The sequence below is a fragment of the Simochromis diagramma genome, unplaced genomic scaffold (genome assembly GCF_900408965.1).
Source record: "Simochromis diagramma unplaced genomic scaffold, fSimDia1.1 OVJJ01000501.1, whole genome shotgun sequence".
In the NCBI taxonomy this organism is placed as follows: domain Eukaryota; kingdom Metazoa; phylum Chordata; class Actinopteri; order Cichliformes; family Cichlidae; genus Simochromis; species Simochromis diagramma.
In genome coordinates this window covers 261,490-281,527 of record NW_024387320.1, presented here as the reverse complement: position 1 = coordinate 281,527, position 20,038 = coordinate 261,490, and the positions used below count along the sequence as shown (strand labels likewise).

General features: G+C 36.2%; 1 protein-coding gene across 6 annotated transcripts; it reads left to right on the top strand.

Annotated features, from left to right (window-relative positions):
- The first annotated feature begins 3,978 nt into the window (after window positions 1–3,978).
- On the top strand, window positions 3,979–19,784 carry LOC120717550 (muscleblind-like protein 2a). 6 transcript variants are annotated; one of them, XM_040005642.1, is made up of 10 exons: window positions 3,979–4,250; window positions 6,431–7,140; window positions 10,685–10,849; window positions 10,939–11,160; window positions 11,271–11,525; window positions 12,734–12,787; window positions 13,117–13,276; window positions 14,495–14,530; window positions 15,294–15,346; window positions 17,126–19,784. In XM_040005642.1, exons 2-10 carry the CDS (start codon window positions 6,967–6,969, stop codon window positions 17,138–17,140), a joined length of 1,134 nt encoding a protein of 377 aa, XP_039861576.1. In that variant the 5' UTR covers window positions 3,979–4,250; window positions 6,431–6,966; the 3' UTR covers window positions 17,141–19,784. The 6 variants fall into 6 exon arrangements, with proteins under 6 accessions (XP_039861576.1, XP_039861573.1, XP_039861577.1 ...); XM_040005639.1 differs by having other exon boundaries at window positions 15,252–15,346; XM_040005643.1 differs by lacking the exon at window positions 12,734–12,787 and having other exon boundaries at window positions 15,252–15,346.
- The last annotated feature ends 254 nt before the right edge of the window (window positions 19,785–20,038 follow it).

Below are 20,038 nucleotides of genomic sequence, written 5' to 3'. Positions count from 1 at the left end.
CCCAGATCTTTATTGCCTCCTTGTGGAGAATTACGTGTAATAATTCAATCACAACTCAACCATAAGGTGGCAGACTACGTGAAAACAAAAAGGCAGGGGGTGCTCTGGCATTAACATCAGTACATAAAGTGTGTGATGGGAGATTCATATAATGGGTTTCTAAGGTGACTCAGTCCTTTTTTTCCATATCAAGAGTAAAGCAAAATTCAAACTCTTCTTAAATCTGTTCTTTAGCAAGTCCTAAACTGTGAAAAATGCAACCTAAGGTGGACAACAAGATGACATATCAAACTCTTATATTATTTATTTATCAAAAACCAGCCAAAATGCAGAAGTAGTGTTGGAAACCTGAGTAAACCCCATTATTCGGCATCTTGTAGAAGCACCTCTAGCAGCAATAACTTGAAGTAATTGTTTTCTATATGATTTTATCAGTCACATTTATCATTGTGGAGGAATTCTGGCCCATTGGTCTTCACAAAGAAGCTTGAATTCATTGACATTTGTGGGCATTAGTCTATGCACAGCTCTCTTGAGGGAGGATTTTAGAATATGTGATCAGAAATAACTAGATTGCAGAAAAGTGGTGTAGGAGCCACCTGACACAATTTTCCAGCTTATTTACGGTCCTGTACCTTCATACAGGGGCTTTATGTAAAAAGGGACAAAACACAATTGCCACAACTACCACTGGACCTATTATAGTTGCCACCATTATAACTACATTATAACTACATTATAACTACATTTTCTCAGTTTTAAATTGTTGATTTTTTCTTGATCTGTGGATTGCTGCTAAAATGTTCAATGTTACAAAAGCTGAAGGAAGGCAACAACTATAAAATGACAACCGAGAATTAAAAACTCCAAAGAATACACACTAAAACAGGATATGTAAGGACGCAGGTGAGCTTGGGATAATAAATTAAAAATAGAAAACAAAACATGAAAAAGAAACACTCAAACGAAGCTTGTCATGCTATGAAAACCAAAGATTCAAAGCGAAAGCAAAGAATTGGCTTACTTTAGAATAAAGGAACACAGTGATGCATGCGCTGACACAAAACCTAAACAATAAACCTTGAAAGATAAGCATTGTTATATTAACTGAGGATTCTGAAATCAAAACAAGAGAAAATCCATGGACCGTGACACTGTGCAGTTTATGTAAAGGATTTTATCTAAAAAAAAAATGTGACATTTATGCACATTGAAAGATCTTGTGGACAGTGATGAGTAAAAAGGAGCAATACCACAGTGTAATGATATTTGATGCGAGAAAAGCTCCTATAGGAAAATAATAACATCAAGAAGTTTTAAAACACTGGGAGATACTGGTATCTTTGATGCTCCTGAGTCACTGTGCTGGCAGTCTGAATACATTTTAAATATATCTTATATTCAGGTCATAATAGCTCAAGTGATCCTGTTATGATAAACAGTTTTAACTCTTAACCGCAGGCGGCAGTGTAAGGTAATTAAATGGATACATTTCATCAAGTTCTGTGTTTTGAGAGACTTAAATAGTTCAGTTTTCCCCTGTTTTACCTCAACTGCAGTTTAATTTAGAGGCAAGTACCATCATTAAATGTTCACTACATTAAATAGCTTTAGTTACCTGCAAAATCAGTTTAATAATGGAAATGCAATTAATGAAAAAATGGAAAATACATAAAATTTCAATACATCAACAAATGTATTTTTGTGCAATTGTGTAATTTTGTATGTAATTTTCATATTTTTTGTAATGATGTACTTTGTCCTCAGCTGTATATATATATGCATTAAAATTAGCTTCACTCGGAACATAAATAAATGCTTAGTGTAAACATTTAGATGCATAAATCTGAAATATCCCCTTCTGTTTAATAAGCATGTGATATGAATATTTGTGCATTGTCCCTGTAGGACCTTTACTGGTACCCGGTTACTGCAAGCACGAGAGTTGGGTAATGTTTTGGATGTTTTGTTATAATGAAATCAGCTTGTACGTTGGCCATAAAAATGTGTTAATAGGTGCACAGTTAGTATTGAGATACATGTTCAAATAGATGTTTTTGTTATTGGAAGAGAGACTTAAGCAGATTGATGTACAGAGAAAAGTGGATACTTATTTATTCTACTGACAGATAAATAACAGTAAAAAAAAAAAAATCCATTGAAATGCATGGGACATCTGAAACAAAACAATTCAACATTTTCCACCAAAGCCACATATTGCAGAGTCGTACCTAATAACAATATATAACAAAAATGTGAAGGGGCAAAAAAAGAGTGTCCAGTTCAAATGAATGAAAGCATCGGTTGTTTTTAAAATGATTCACCATGGCACTGACATTTTCCCCAAAGAGAGCAATATGGTGACCTTTCCTCATGCCACATCTCCAGTTTGAGATGTGTCAGTGTGACAAATCAGATAAGGCTGAGCTAAAGCCTCAAAAAGACTGGGGAAACAGAAAAGAGTCAATTATTCATGACTGTTTTGTTTTATGACAGCTACTAGAAAAAATGTTGAATTTGCCACAGGTGCTATCTATCTATCTATCTATCTATCTATCTATCTATCTATCTATCTATCTATCTATCTATCTATCTATCTATCTACCTATCTATCTATCTATCTATCTATCTGACATATAATTAGAATATTTATTTATACATTCAATTACTAACTGGTTACTTGGTCTATTTCAAGAATTAAAATGAACATTTTTATATATTTTAGGTTATATTTTCTGTTTAAAAAAACAGTCTGTCTCCATGTCCTTAGGTGTAAAACAATCAAACCTAACAAAACAAGGCTATGAAAGAAAAACAATATATTTAAACACAACAACAATTAAAGGTGCATAAACAAATTAAGAATGAAACGGGCTGCTAAATGACAATATACGCAATAAAAATAGAAATATGACTTTGAAAAGTAACTATCTTATAATAAACTGTTAATGATAAAAGAATTAGAAGAAATAATCATGATTAACCGAAAATTAAACATATGCAACTTTTAATCTGCTGCTAACAATATGTTTTCTATAAACACCATCATTCGCTGAATACCACCAATATATATATCTATATCTATATATATCTATATATCTATATATCTATATATCTATATATATATATGTATGTATATATATATATATATATATATATATATATATATATATATATATATATATATATATATATATATATATATATATATAGTATGTATGTATGTATAATATGACAAGTAGAAAATTGGCATACATGTGCCAGTGATAAAGTCCAGCACAACCACCATGTCTGGACTCAGAGCAAGCATTTTTTTATATCTCTATAGTATAAATATTCGACTTTATAGCAAAATGATGGTCTCTGCTCTGTCTCCCTCCATTTCCTCTCTGACATCCTATCTCCGTTAGCATCCATCTTATTTGACCTTGAGCAGACCTGTGAGATTGCATGCTACTGCATCTGCTTCATATTATTAATATACATATACAGGTTTTTAATATCTTGTACAAATTATATTTTTATAACTACTTTTCTTCGAAAATAAATGGACAAGACGTCACACATATATATTTGTAAAGTTTTTGTTTGTTGCTAAATTCTCACTTTCCAATGCCTTTTTCAAAATATATATATATACATTCTTCGTTAATTTGTTTATATTTGTGTGGGAACGAGTGCTCTCATGAACATAATCCACAAAACTCACATAGTTTTATTGCTGTTCCCTTGGTAACAAGCAAACCCTTGCCCTTTTAGCCTACTGGCACTCGTGTGGATCGTACCACTTTGCGGACGTAGGGTGGATGTCAGAAAATAGAAGTTAAAGAATGCCTACTTTTTCCCACTATATTATTATTTTAGAAATCAACTTAATGTATGAAATGTCTCTATACAATAAATTGCGCCTTACGCTCGGTTGAAACGTCATATGCTGAATTAATGGCTGTTTTCAGTCTTCGCATCGCACCCAGGGACACCCCTTTATCACACTGAACTGACGGTCGTACAGTAAGCTGTCAAAAGCTTGTTGCTTAAATCTGTGCAGCGCTACAAACTAAAGAAATTAGGTCGGAGACGTGGATGAAATAACGAGCGGTAATTCTCAGAACAGGGCGAGAAATAAAGAGGCTATTGAGAGGAAATTTCGGGAACACTTGACATATTGTTTTCGTTAGTTGGGTTGCCGTTGTCCTAGCTGGTGCGTGATTGTCGTATCCTCTGGGAAGCAGCTCGTTCGTGATGATGAGGTAAGCAGGTCCTGTCTTTCTGCTACCAGTGTGGCTAATGCAAGCTAATGCATGTTAATGTGAATGTATTTCTGATTGGGTTGTAAAGCTGACACTTAAGCATCCTAGCAGTCTCAAACTGTGGTAATAAAACTGCGTGATACAAAATAGTGGCAGTTAGTTGACTGCCATTGTACTAGTAAGCCTTAAAGTATTTTCTTACAGCTTTTAATCGAATTGCAGTGACACAATATGATTGTATTTGTTGTTATAGTACACCTACAGCGGTGCTTCTTATGTGCATTTCCTCGTTTACTCTGAAAATGTGACTATACATTTAAAAAAAAGTAGACAAAATGATTCCTACCTGGGATACTCGGAAGTGCCATTAAGACAACGCCATTCATCATATTGTCAGCAGTAAGTGGCTACACCCCTGAACTGAGAAGGATGCTGAAATTATTTAAATGTTACAATTAGAACTGAAAGATAACACACACAAAACAAAAAAGGCGTATTACTATTTACATTGGGTTATTACGGGTTTTTAATACCAGCATACTGACCTAATCCAAGGTATGGAGCTAATAACTCAGGCCTGTATTTATGATAATTAACTGTAAAGAGTGTTTAGGATATACACTTGTGGGCTGCATGCTCTGTAGTCATGTTTGTGCAGAAGCTTTGTGCAAGCTTGCAAAATAATTTATTTCACATGCATCATTGTTCATCCCTGCAGCAGCAAACTCTGGAGGCATGGATCAAGTGTTGAATTCCACGTTCTCCAAGTAATCAGATTGTAATCATAAATAAATGGTCAACAGGAAGTTTCACATGGCAGATCAGATTCTTGTTCCCTATTGGACAATTTCTAACTGGGAGGGTCTTCCCAGAGGCCAGCTCCCAGACAGGAAGGGGGTGGCTGGAAATGTTTTAGTCAGAGCCTGGCAGAGAGTCTGTTTTTCTTGCTGTGAAGAGAAAATCTTTAGTCACTGAATCCATGGGACAGAAAGAAGGGTAAGAGTTGTTTTTTCTTGTCAGTATATTTAGAAGTCAGCAGCTTGAAAGTTGTATCTCCAGCCTAGATTCCAGGAAACAAGAACAAGCATTTTAGTGCCGAATGAAGTGAGAGAGGTCGGTTTTCCTGCTCTGTTTCCTGACTTGCGCCTAAAGGAATTTGCTGCAGCGTACTGTTAGACCAAGGGTTGCTGCAAAAGAAAAGGAAGAGCAGCAGAGCAAAACAGCTTTTGGAGTGCAGTATTTACTGATAGCTTTAGTGGATCTTAGTAGGATAAAAAAATCAAATCATGCAGATTTAATCAGCTCATGAGTTGTCCACCTTTTCTGTCTGCTCAGCAACTTCCTGTGTAGTTGCAGGTCTGACTACGCAGTTTGTGTTTGACTCCCAACCAGCTTAGCAGTATATAGAGAAGTAGAAAAAAATGAAGTGGCTGCAATAACTGTATGACTCTTATAAAGTGCAATTAATGGATCCTGATGAACAAACTTTGGTGCAAATGTGTCATAACCGTGCGTGCTGTTTCAGCAAAACTCTGATTGTGTGATCTGGTGTCTTTATAAAATGCTAATGCTTTCATTTAGGCAGCATAACCTGGAAAAGAGTGAAATGTGTAGGCATAAAACATCTGTATTCCCTTTGGATTTCCCACAAAATGATGAGAAGGAGCTCCATGGTGAAAGATAAACGGATTTTTTTATGCCTGATTGCAAAATGTATGACTTGTGCTTTGCTGATTCAAACCTATTTTATGTAGTTGTATGAGTTTAAATGGATGGCATCTGCCACTTCATTGTAATTCAGTTTATAGAGGAGGCAGACTAATGGCTTTAAATAAAGACAGGAACAGATGTGAGGTGGTGAGTGATTTGCAGGTGTGTGCAAAGTCTCTTTTCTTGATAAAACGCTGACAGCTTTGTATGAGCGGAACTTTTATTACTTACAGAGAAGTTCTAACAATGTGAATTGTCTGCTCTGCACTATCGTGATGGGGGCATGTTGGTGCAGTGGTTACCTCACTGCTAGAAGGTCCTGGGTTTGAACCTGTCTTTCTGTGGGGAGTTTGTTCTCATATTTTACATAACATCTTAACATATCTTAATATGCCCACTGAACAGACTAATGATGCTGTAATCACAATTAAGTTTAATTTCAGTAATATCCCTGTTTTCTTTTCTTTCAGATTACAAACAGATAGTGCCTTTGAGAAGATATCTCCGACTTGAAGTTGGTTCATGTACATTGCTGCCCCTCACTTCTTTTTTAAGTTGCAGTTTCATGCACCAACACAGGATACCTCAGCTCAAGCCCTTTGTCGCTGGTTTGCACACTTTCAGCACCTAAAAGAATGAGAAATTCAAGCCATAAAATAGAGGATAACAAGACGGAGGCTACTGACCAGCGCACATACAACAGAGTAACAATTCTGTGTTGAGATCATTGTTCACTCTCTGTGGGCGTTCTCGGCTGTGGAGTATACACTGCAGTCTCTTGCTGTAAAAAACACAGTTGTTCTTGTTTCTAGGATAATTTTTCTTTGATTGGCTAGTCATCTGATTTTTCTGCTCCTTCTGATGGGGGAGTCATCTGGTTGTTTTAACAAAGAAGCAGACTGTATTCAGAGCTAAAAGCTGCGATTAAGCTACAGCTTCTGGTGAATTAGTCTTTCAACAATAAGAGTGACTTTTAAAAGTTGCTTTAAAGTTAAAACTTTTGGACATGGCGTTAAATATTTCTTCAGCGAGAGACACAAAATGGCTAACTCTGGAAGTTTGTCGACAGTTTCAGCGAGGAAACTGTTCACGCAGTGATGAGGAATGCAAATTTGCTCATCCGTCGAAGAGCTGCCAAATTGAAAATGGAAGAGTCATAGCCTGCTTTGACTCATTGAAGGTAAGACATATTAATGATCTTCTATTAAGTGTCAGAAAATAATGCCCCTGTATAAAGGAGTATGAAAGTAAACTAAGACTAAAAGGAAAACTGGATTTTGTTGCTGTTTGCTAGCAGTGTAACTGTGTAAGTTACTTATATGCTCAATAATGTAGTGCTGGAAGTACGTGTCAGTTATTAGTTTATAAAAGTGAAAGAAAAATAATTATTTCTCGGGTTAGAAAAAATTCAAGCATGCTCAGTTCCCATGTTAAGTGGTGATAATAGAGAAATCAACTGTTAGCATCACTGTTGTATAGTCAGGTGTAAGTTTAATATTGAATTCTCAGAGCCCCTCGGTGCATTAACCCCCCCAAGCATCCAGCCTCATTTCCCATATTGCTCTACTATTTGTGAAATCATGGGTAATACCACTATTTCCCAAAGATTGTACGGTAAAATCTAATCACTTATCCAGAGAATTTAGGTGATAGAAGAAGAAAAAAAATCTGGCAGCCAGATGGATTACAGTCAGTTTATTCTCCTGCTTGCTCAGTTGCCCTGAATGAGGTGGGGGCATCCTTAATCCACTCTCACACATTCACCATCACACCAAAATCCAGCTTTGCCTCCAGGACTATCCTCATGTTGACTCATCTCCTTACCACCTTGCTACAAGTTTATACATAGCTCGCCTGTAACTCCCGTGGACATGGGCCCGAATGCATTCATAGAATGAATCTACTTCATTCCTTCATATAAAAACATTTATTGTTCATCTTGATTATTATGACTGTCGGTGAGCTGCACCACTCTGCAGTCCGTCTTCCATTTTCATAAACTAATCATCCCTCTTTGGTATGGTAGGTCCAGCCTGCTGGCTAAAAAAGCGACCGGGGTCTTCATTCAGAAATCTAATTGACACATTCAGATGCCAACAGAATAATGGAACAACAGATTAATTGGGTGCATATCTGAAAGGGGGGTTTTATTAGTTCAGACATTGGCTTTATGTTGTAGATAAGTGGCACCAAGCACTTTTCAACTTATCAAAGTGATTAGAGGTTTCTATAATATTTATTTTACTGCAAAGTAGTCGGCCAGAAATCTGTAATTTCCTTTGTAAAAGATTGTATTACATTTTGCTCATAAAATATTAAGGTGAGAACAGCTCTCTGCTTTGAAAAGAAAAGCTACAACTGCAACTATCTGCATTACCTTCATATTGATTAATATGGAAATTTAATGATCATAATTATAATAGATTTGAATAGATCCTTTCAAGAAACTCAAGAAAGAGTATAAATAAATTATATTCATATATAAAAATGATCTAAACTGATTGTCCTGTTCACAAGTAAAATGCTTGTTTTATTTGACCAACAAGCAAATACTACTTAATTTACTGTTACATGAGATAAAGGATACCCTAAAATGCCTTATTTATGATTTTTATTTGTCAAATTAGCTGAAGATTTTCTAACAAATGTTCATTCGTTGCTCTAAATAAAATGTGCAGTTTACTCAGAGCCAGACTAAAATGTTTTTTCAACAGCGTACCTTAAGGGGAGTATAGAGTTTCTACTGGAATTTCGAGAATGAATGTCAAGCTGTGCTTTTCCAATTTTTAGGAACTCTGTCTAACTATGTCAAAGTTTACAATGATGTTTTGTAGTGTTGAGCCCTTGTTTGCTTAGTGAGAGCTAGCCATTCAGAGACGTGTTTTCCTCGTGTTTTTCTCTTGGCTTTCCTGCTGACGTTGTTGCCATACGATTTTTGTTCAATTCAGGGTTGTGAGTGAGAAGGACATGTCAAAACAATTACTGGTAACTTTCCCATTCACCAGTGGATCCTAACACAATTAATGTCATCATGTTGAAGAATATGCACACTCTTTGGTATTGTAAGTAGATCCTCGTGGCTTCCAGCACCCGACAGTACTGTTGATGTCCAGATGTAGCTGATTCCTTCTGCTTGCTGTTTCTACAGTTTTATTGTAGACCCAGTCTAGACCCAGTTGGGGAGCTACCCAGAGCTCTAATCCCACACCTGTTCGCGCGATCTGAACCCTTATCGTAAGGGGAGCTACCAGTCCTTCTGTGGACGAGCTACTTTCTATTTTAAATTCCCTGAATTTAAAATACTCTCTAGACCCAGTCTAGACCCAGCTGGGGAGCTACCCAGAGCTCTAAACCCACTTAACAAACAAACAAACAAACAAAACAGTATATAAAATCAAAACAGATAAAATCAGAACAGTAGATAAAATCAGTAGTTAATGTAAGTTTGAAATTTAAGCTTAACAAACAAACAAAACAGTATATAAAATCAAAACAGATAAAATCAGAAATAGATAAGATCAGTAGTTAATGTAAGTTTTGAAATTTAAGCTTAAAAGTGTGGATTTGGTGCTTTATTCAAATGCAGCTGAGAATAGGTGAGTCTTCAACCTGGATTTAAATAAACTGAGTGTTTCAGCTGATCTGAGGCTTTCTTGTAGGCGATACGTTTTTGTTATATATCAGGGCTAAAGTTCAGTACCAGCAGACATTACTTCTGAAAATTTTCTAGGGCTAGATGCTGAAGATATAAAGTCAAGTCATTCCTTGGTTGTTGTATCTCCTTGTTTGGTTCATTCTGTGAGTACTACATTTTTTCTTTATAGATAAGACAAATTAATAACCAGTATTCAGAATATATATCTAAATGAATGTCAGAAGAAATTTAAATGAACAGACATGAGTCTGAGAACTTGAATATATAGGAGAGAGAACGCTCATCTCTTATTAGGTTAATATAAATGCCTGAGTGGCAGGGATGGCTTTGATTGGCTCATATTGAGGGTAAAATAAATAAATAAAGGGTTTTTCAGGTTTTGTATTTAGGCTTAAAAACAAACCGCTGAAATATACCACCATTAAGGCTAAATGAGTAAAAAAAAAACTGTGTAATTAGCCAATGCATGTTTTAATGCACAGTATATGCTGCACAAGTGTTGCATTCAAAGCTGATGTTCAGTGACTGTGCAGTGAATGATTTTGGATAGTAGGTGGGTTGGGTAGGATTGAGAATTGTGTAGTCTGTGAAATTTTCATGGGAAAAATCATTTAACCCGCTGATTAACACTTCTGAGTACCAGCTCTGATCTGATCTGTGAGAGTCTAAATAAAGGATGTAATGCAACACATAATCTGCAACAGTTTATTCTTTTGCATTTTTCAACACTAACTGTCTGCACTCCAAGTAAAGTCTTGTGCCTGACTCAAGAAAATTTTGACATCCATCATTGCAATGTAAAATGCTTTATTCTAGCCACGACTAGCTGTCACGTCATGCAACACAGCACCGCTGACAGTGGAGCCTGAGTGGGAGAGCTGTGGAGAAAAAACATGTTGACGATTACATTTCTTTGAGACAATCTTACAGGATTTTGATAAAAACAAAACATTCATTTTTTTTCTCAGTCTTTTGATTCAGCAATATTTTTAGTCTATCAGATTGTAAAATTTCTTTATGATATGAATGAAAATGCTTGTATTTCACTTTATAATTTCTCTGAATGCAGGGCAGATGCTCAAGAGAAAACTGCAAGTACCTTCATCCACCTTCACACTTAAAAACCCAGTTAGAGATAAATGGGCGCAACAACCTCATCCATCAGAAGACTGCAGCAGCCGTGCTTGCCCAGCAGATGCAGCTCATGATCCCTGGACCCAGCCTGCAGCCTGTGGTAAAGTCCTGGTTCAGGAGGAATTTTAAGTCAGTGTGATGTTGATGGATGGCATTCTCACACATAATATGTATGCTCTTCCCTCATAGCCAACATTTACGCAGGGACTTGGCACAAACGCTGGTCTCGGTTATGGTTCATACATGACACCATTAAGCCATGGAATGAGCCTCATTCCTTCAGACATCCTCTCCAGCACTCCGGTTCTTGTTCCAGGGAGCTCACCTGTCTCAGTCCAGTGCTCCTCCTCTTCCTCCTCCTCTTCCTCTTCTTCTCCCTCACAGAAGCTTCAGCGTTCAGACAAACTAGAGGTATTCATGCACACCAAGGCGTGACTTCACATAAAAATACATTAGCGCTTATGCGGTTTCACATGATCTGGCTACACATTTAAAAGCTGAACTCCTCTTGCTCCTCTCAGGTGTGTCGTGAGTTTCAGCGAGGAAACTGTGCAAGAGGGGAGACAGATTGCCGCTTTGCTCATCCCAGTGACAGCCCAATGATTGACACCATGGATAACACTGTCACTGTTTGCATGGACTACATCAAGAGTCGCTGTTCCAGGGAGAAGTGCAAGTATTTTCACCCGCCTGCACACTTGCAGGCCAAAATCAAATCCAGTCAACAACAAGTCAATCAGACAGCAGTGGCAGCACAGGCCGCAGCTGCAGCTGTGGTAAGTCAGAGTGTTATCCTTCTGATGATTGATAAAGTGTTCATCGTTGTTCTGTCTATGAAATTGCTGAATGTGGAGTGCTGCATATTTGTAAGCATTTGTAATGGTACGTTCAGTGAAGTTGAATAGAAGCTCCTCTCAAAACTTTAAGCAGCAACTCCTGAAGTAGTTTAATGTCAAAGAAATGCACCAGTATTTTATTTTTAATAAAACTTCTTAAAGGTCACAATATTGATTTCCTATGTAAAACTTCAGACAGTTGAATCTGACACCTTCCTCTCACAGATTTACATAGTCTTAGCAATTTTAAATTGATCCTCTTCATTAAGTCTTACAGCTACAATTTTTCTTGGATTGTTTTTAAATTGCGTCATTAAGTAGCATTAAATAGCCTTTAAATGTAATGCACAATCAGGCTTCTCACAATTTCTATTAACTTTTCTTTAGTGCAATATTAAAGCCACATTGGCTCACTAAATTATGCTTCTTTGGCCTCCATTCTACTTAAAAATCATGTCTAGCATACATCATCTTTTATGGTTAATTCTTTTCCATACATTTTTATTTAGGTTGTAGTTTAAGTTGTTAGTTGTTCTTACGTACTGTACAAGTTAAGGAGACATCTGTAATTCAAAAGCTTTAGTGTGAATGCAGTAAATGTTCTGTGCTTTGTGACATCAGGTGCATGGTTGTTTTAGCTTTTGATTTGTGGTACTGCCTTTGCTACCTTCATAAAACCAAGCTATCTTTCATTTAATTATGAAACTGTTAAGTGCTTGCTGTGCATTATATCAGTATCCTGCACTTGGAGTCATAAAACCAGCGTGTTCCAAAATCCTTTTGTGTGCATAGTAGGTTTTGTTAATATTTTAATATCTTTCATTTTAAGCATTGTTCTCAAACTTGACGTATAGTTTAAGGCTATTACACCCTTGTTATTATAAGTCTTTGTTGCCAAAATGATTCATTAACTGTACATGTTGACCTACTAATTAAGGAATCTTTAGTTTAATGTGTCCTTACTGTGCATGAATATTGTGTTTTATGTGGTATACTACATTCAGGTTATTTTTGTTTTGTTTTCCCCTTCTCACCTATCCACAATGCTGTCCTCCATGATGCACCTCTGCTTGCTGTTACCTGTATGTTAATACGCTTGAATCCCATTGGCCCACTGCCATCATGTGCTCGCTGCCTGCTATTAAAAGACTCAGTCGACTGCCAAAGCAATGAAGCGACCCCTCGAGGCAACTGTAGACCTGGTACTTTCACCTTTTGCTTTGCATGTAGCTATTAATTGTACTGTGAGAACTTTTCATTTTTGTCATTGGGGTTTACGGCTTCTTCAAGTCTTATATTGCCCTTCTGTACATGATCTGTCAGCATGGGTATTTTTAAGTGCTCAAGTTGTCAAATAAGTTTTGGTAAATACATTACACCAGTCATATCTGTGGTAGTTTTTTTTTCATTGTGTCATCTTTATATTTTAGTCATGTGTATCATTTTTTAAACATAAATACTAACATATCCTTTTAAAGGTGTGCGTAACAGAAATATGGGAAGTGTCTTATTGCCTCTTGTCCCTTTCCAGGCCTTTCCCCATAGTGTTCTGCAACCCCTACCAAAGAGACCAGTTCTTGAGAAGAGCAGCTGGGCCGGCTCTCTCCTCAGCCCCAGTTTGTTGCACTACCAGCAGGCTCTGGCCAGCTCACAGACTCTGCAGCAGCCCACTGCAGCATTTTATCCCACAGGTGAGCTTCCAAACCTGCTATGACTCCATGGCTAAGCTAGATTTCCGTGTCTGTCTCAGTGCTTATTGCCGTCAGATATTGTTCGCAAATATCACATCATGTATTACTGTTACTTAACTGAAGAAATTTGCAGGATCAGCAGCACTCCTTGTGAACAGGTCTGTTATATCAAAGCTTTCAAAAAGGGTGTGACTCTTAATCCTTACACTAACAGGTTTTTGACATGTCACTGCAAGATTCTTGGCTTTATCATAGCTTATAATTAAACTTTGTTAAACTCATATTACGAAAAGTAAGACTGTTATGAAAAACAGTTGCTCTCAGTTAATCCAGTAGAACCAGTAAACTATTAAAGATTGAAGCAGTGGTTACAAAGCAAATTGATGACCTCTTAACAACCAGGGCAGGTTCTTCAAGGCAACAGGTGTGCTATATGTCAGTTGGCAAGTCATGGTCATAGACACACCTATATGGGGAGAAATTTGCCTCAAAGAATTACAAATGTGTATAGTATGATACACACGCGTAAACTAAGATTTACAAATGCATACATTTAAACCTGACTAAATTACTGATCATTTACACACAATTTGTTGAGTTCAGCTTCACAAATCGGATAATTTTCTGTGTATACAAATGTCTAAAACTACACGTAACATCCCTCTCGCTCCCTTACAAAACCATGTGAACTAATCGCCTAATATGCACAGATCACATCGCATGCACACGTGGGCTTTTGAGACACATTTCACAAGGTCAGCTTTGCACAGATCCATATATGTAAGCTGTGTTCATGTTCTGGTGTAAAATTGGGATTTCCTTTGTTTTCTTTTGGTGGGGGGGGGGGGGGTCTTGTGTGTCATATTGTACATATTTGTAACCTTTTTTGAGGCAATTTCTCTCCATACACCTACACCTCACTTAATGCGACCAGTGTAAATGTCTGGTTTGAAAAGGTCTGTTTGCTTGCAGAAATTTCTCTTAAATGTATTCTACGTTAATGCGCCTGTTTTTGTAGTTAGTGAACACTAACTACAAAAACACTAGTTTTGTTTTACTCAGCTTGTATCCATCAGAACAAAACAATGCTGCATTAACACAATGGGCCTGTTTAATAAAGTAAAGATCTGTTTATATGGGCTTACACCAGTATTGACCATATTAATGTATGTCGATTTTGATAAAGACCTTTTCTTTTTTCACCTGTAAATCACACAGGTTCTGTGTTGTGCATGACTCCAGCTAATGGCATTGGTAGGTGCCTCCTCCATGTTCTTCTTTAACCATGTCCTTTTGTAGTAAAGAATACATTACTTTGTCTGGATAAGGTAGAGTATACTTACTATTAACGGATGAGAAATCAACCCTTTGAACCAGGAAACTGGATGAGAACAAAAACTGAAAAAAACAAGAGATTACTTTAGTTTTTTAGTAAACATTTTTAGCTTTATGTTTCATTTTTTGCCTTTCTGATCAGAGCCCTGTATGTATATATGCTTGTAAAATTATTTTAAATAATCAAAGCACAGTAAAGAAATGTAAGCACTTTTGGTTTATTCTGGATTGTGATTAGGAAATTTGATCAGCATCCCATAGATTTACCTCATAGTTTATGCTCTTTAATGTTTTGTATTAATAGTAAAACTCTGTAAATGTTGTATTTAAAAAAACAAAACAACAACAAACAAACACATTGATCACCTCTGGTGGCATAGCTTTACATGCCATATCTTGTGGGATGCCAGATTATGGACAGATTTCCTAATTTTATCTCTTATCAGCCCTCCTTTTATGTTTTTCCCCTGCTGTCTCGCTTTGCTGTGTGATCACATGCCATCTGCTGGTCTAACCCAATGATGGCTTGCTGCTAATGTCATTTTGTATTTGCTTGGCAAGAGAGAGAGATACATTGCTATGGTTACCATAATGCTCCACCTCCCTTTTCATTGCTTTCATGGTTCCCTTCCTGAAAAAGTCCCCATGATGTACAGTGCTACGCCTGCTACTGTCTCTGCAGCAACTACTCCCGCCACAAGTGTCCCCTACGCAGCAACAGCACCAACCAATCAGGTTTGCTCCTTTTTAAAGCTTTCTGTCATAAATCCTTGAGCTCTAAATAAGTGCTTCATCTTTCAATCAGGGGAGTTGCTTCATCAGCGTAGAGATGCCCGGCTTGCATTGCAGCATTAAGCTTTCGTGTACCTCGTAGACCAACTAGGCTGCATCTCATCCTTTCCTTTAGAAACAAAACATATTTCTAGCTCTTCCATCTGCAAACTGTGGTGTCGCTTATATTCTCTATTGCATGTTTTATGCTTTGGTTGATGTCAGTGTCTTTTCCAACACAAGCTACAGTATATAGGACTTAACCATACAGTTCTTGATATTGGTTATGCTGACTTTCTGTGTGCAACGTCTTAATATAAGATTTTTATTATTCGTGTAATAAAAAATATTCACATTTCCTCAATTGGCTAGTTTGAAACATTTAATATTAGGATTGAGAGAGTAAATCTAAAGTATTTGGTATTCTTTACTTTGATTACTGTTGTCTTTTAAATGTTTAATGAATGAAGTCATATGCACATACGGATAAGTTAGTATTTAAACTTTGTCATGACCACTGGCATAAAAGTGTGGGGCTAAGTCAGAGTCAGAAGTTTTATTCATTTGAAAAGTCTTTTGAAACTGAAATTCTAAGTTTTGATATTTAAAATGTAAAAAAAAAAAAACTGTTTAAAAAAAAACAAAAGAATGATTTTATTTTGAATAAATTTGTTTTCATTTTTTTTTTTATTAATTTTGTTAGAGTTTACGTTTATTTTTTTTATTTTACATCTGATTTGATCATTTTCCGATTTTTAAGCCTGATTTTGTGTTGTGGGCATGTATGAAGGGGGAGAGGTGGGTGTAGACTGATGATTGACAGCTTCTGTGTCACATTTGTTACAAGTTTAAAATGAGCATTTTGATGGAAGATGGTCATCGCTCCTTTACAGGATGCTGCTGGCACCAGCCAACAGGTAAGAAACATGGTTTCCTGGATTATCCTATGATTGACTATATTGATGAGTGAATGTTTGTAACATATTGATATTGCAGGTGCTATGAACTCTTTTACATTAGGTTTAAATAAGGTGGGGGGGGATTCTAATTTCAATATAGCTTTTTTGCAACCTACCACCCAATCAGATAACAGTATTCCTTGTTGTAGGGGTAAATTTTTCCCCCACATGTATGTATATCAATATGTTTCAAATATTGACCCATCAATATAGTCCATTATAGCACAATCTGAAACTGTGGCTGGTGCCGGCAGCATCCCGTGAAGGAGCAGTGACCATCTTCAGCCAAAATGCTCATTTTAAACTTGTAACCAACGTGACACAGGAGCTTTCAATCACTAGTCTACACGCACCCCTCCCCTTTGATACACAGCCACAACACAAAATCACGGTCAAAAGTCTGACACTGGGAAAAAAAGGGTTTGAAGCTGATAAATAGTTAAAACTGTTTTTAAAAATGCATAAAACAATTTATTCAATGTGTAAAATAATTCATTTGATTGTTTAAACACATTTTTTAATATCAAAACTTATAATTTCAGTTCCAAATCACTTTTGCAAATCAATAAAACTTTTAACCTTAAATTAGCTCCAAGGTCAAGCCCCATTTTTACAAAACTATGTATCAAGAGAATAAAGTTCATTTCACTTAAACTTTGTATTTTCATATCACTTAAGTGTGAGAAGTGAGTTCCTTAATAATCTTTGTCTTGTAACAAAGGCGATTGTAAAGTATACCTGTTGTGTGAAACTACTCAGTGACTTGTCTTTGCCTCCGAAACAGATCATCCTCAAGTAACCGCCAGAAACAGAAGCCAGTGCCGTGTTGCTGCTGTTAAGGGTCCCGGGCAGCCGTTCTGTAAATATTCTGTTAACAATACACACAAAATACAAGAGGCTGCATGTGGATAACATCGCCAACTTTATCTGACATTATGATGATGATGATGATACATTACATGCAATTATAATGAACCTCTACATTATACTGTAATAGGTGTCAGAGAGATTGTTATTGTACACGCCTTTGCACCTGCTAACATGCACCTTCAACGATCAATGTGCATTATTTATTTGTTTCCTAAACTAATTCTGATAGGGTTATGAGTGCATTTAGCCACCAATCAAACTTAAATACAATAGATGCTACAGAGAAGTAAACTGGCAGTAGTGGCATAAAACTAAACAACAGAGATGTTTTAAATAATGTAAATATTTTAATCAGTTCTCAGTCTGTAGACAGTACCTGTTAATGTCAGGTGTAAAGGCGTCCTATATTGTAGATTATATTGCAGTTTTATCATCATCATATTCTTTATTGAATGTGTTATTTAAACTAAGAAAGTTTTGTTTTTGATGATAATGATTGCTCATCTAGTGCCAGATTTAACTTTTAATCAAAGAGAAAAGCACTTAATTTAACTTTAAACTAAACAAAAAATTGTGTATATAAAAAAAATGTAATCTAACAGCAGGTTTATGGATGTCCCTTTAAAAATGCTCTGAGTCCCTCTATACTTCACCCAGAGTAATGGATCAGTGCTCCACCTCCTGGTGTGCCTTTGCATTACATATACAGATTGTTTTCTGTCTTTTCTGAGAGAAATGAAATGTTTTATCCGTTCAAAGCAATTTTGTTTTTCTAATTTAACACCTCTTTAGTAAATGTGCATTATTGCTCAAGACAATTGCTGACTCACTGATGGATCTGTAAATACTTTTCACTTGTTCAAGTTGATATAGCCTCCACAGCCATGAAAGTCAGCTCAGTAAGAGTATGAAGTTACTGCTGCTCATATTCAAACTAAAGCTCTTGTGATCCTGTGAGGGTTGCGTGTTGAGTAGTGTCTCAACTGTTAGTCTTAATGTTGCAGTCACTTGTCAGTACTGTATTAATCGAAGGTTACAAGTGCCTAAACAGTTGTGCATGCAATGATTAAGTATATTTTAAAAGGTTTGTGTGGAAAAACACTCAGAAAATCTATTCCACTTAAGACATATACATTAGGATTAAATCTACGTGTTTTTGCAATACCATGTAAATGCAGTGGTATTGTGTGTGTGGACCTGTTAATTAGGCTTACAGTTTGTTTTCACTGATGCTTTAATGTGTATGTTATTCAATTTAATTTTCAATTTAATTTGATTTTCTTTCATTTTTTTCAACAAGAAATTAACAAAAAGGGCAAAATACTTTTGTAGTAAAGTAGAAGGAGGCAAACATTTGGTGACATGTAGTCATGAGAGATTGACGCGGCATGATGCAGTTACTCATTGCTGTCTACTATTTAGCAGCAGACAGGGTGGGCATTGTGTCTGATTAAGAGAAATATTGTTTCTTTCTTTTATTAGAATTTTAGTTATCTATTTTGCAAACAAGGTGTACAAATAGAAACCTTTCATTGAATCTTTTGCATTTCTTCACTTTTTTATTATATATTTTCCTTGTGATGTTTTACATGTCAATAGAATTTACGAGCATAATTTTACTGGTGTAACATTAGTTCAAAATAGTTTTAACATGTATTCTTTTATTTTGTGATGAATGCAATTTATTAAAATTACTTTAGGTCTGCTGAGGGTTTCTCAAAGGACCTTGATCTGTTAGCCTATTAAAAGCGGTCTTGTGTCCAGGGATTGATGTTGGACAAAGGAGAAACTTAAAGCAATTCATCCTTTTTGCTGCCTGTAAGGGACAACAAGCCTTTGTATGACCAAGGCCATAGGATTGATTTTTATGTACAAAAGTGCATCGTACAGGACATGTTTTCCAAAAAAGAAAAGAAGTAATTTTCATAATGGTGTAACAGTAGTTTGTCATTTATTGTCTGATTTGCTGCTGAGGGCAATCCCAAGTTGCAGTGATGAAAACTGTATTTTGGTAGGTGGTAGATTAGCTGTATCTCCTCACAGTAATTAGATTACTTGGAAGAAACTTGGATATTTAACTTTATTATTATATGGTGAAACACTGTGGGTAAAACAGTGCATAAAAGAGAACTTTTGAAATGTTAGTTTCGTGTTTGTTAAGGCTTCCCTCTGCATGTTGAGCACCAAACTTAAAAATGTATTTGGCTTTCAAAATAGAATTGCTTTAAAGGTTTAGACTGCTATTAGACATACAATATTTCCCCACTTATTTATTTTACTTAAAGGCATGTTTTTGAATGTTTGTGTTATGTTATGGCAAAACGTTTGAATGTCATGGATCCACCTGCACACAGAGGTTGTTTGAGATCTCGCCCAGTCAAAAAGATGTGAACAGTAAGAATGTTTGGTCTGACTGACTGATGGAAACACTTCTCATAAGCACTTTTTCTACAGTCAGACAACTGAGAAGACAGGCTTTGTGTGAACTTTGCCTTACCTTTGGTGTATTACTGAGTCTGTATTTGTTCACTAAATATGATTTCTATGTCGTCTAATAAATAGAATAAACTTCACTGAACCTTTCTCTTAAATTAAGATACACACATTTCTAACATGAGGACATTATTACATTGTAACGACACCTGAAATAGCTGATATTGATTGGCTTGTGGGGTTGGCTAGCATTTTATTGCAACCTGTCATATTTAAACACTGAAGCTTCTCGTTAAGATGTCACACAACAGCTATTTGGATCCATCCTGGTCTGAATGCAAACATTTTCCCCAAAAGTAATTGTGTATAATTAAACATTTCTTGTGGATATTTT

What these genes read in the sequence shown, in the direction of transcription:
- LOC120717550 (XM_040005637.1), top strand. Translation starts at nt 6,967, where the DNA reads ATGGCGTTAAATATTTCTTCAGCGAGAGACACAAAATGGCTAACTCTG. An exon ending in GACCCAGCCTGCAGCCTGTG is followed by an intron (nt 10,850 to 10,938) that starts GTAAAGTCCTGG and finishes CTTCCCTCATAG; the next exon opens with CCAACATTTACGCAGGGACT. An exon ending in TGCAGCATTTTATCCCACAG is followed by an intron (nt 13,277 to 14,494) that starts GTGAGCTTCCAA and finishes TAAATCACACAG; the next exon opens with GTTCTGTGTTGTGCATGACT.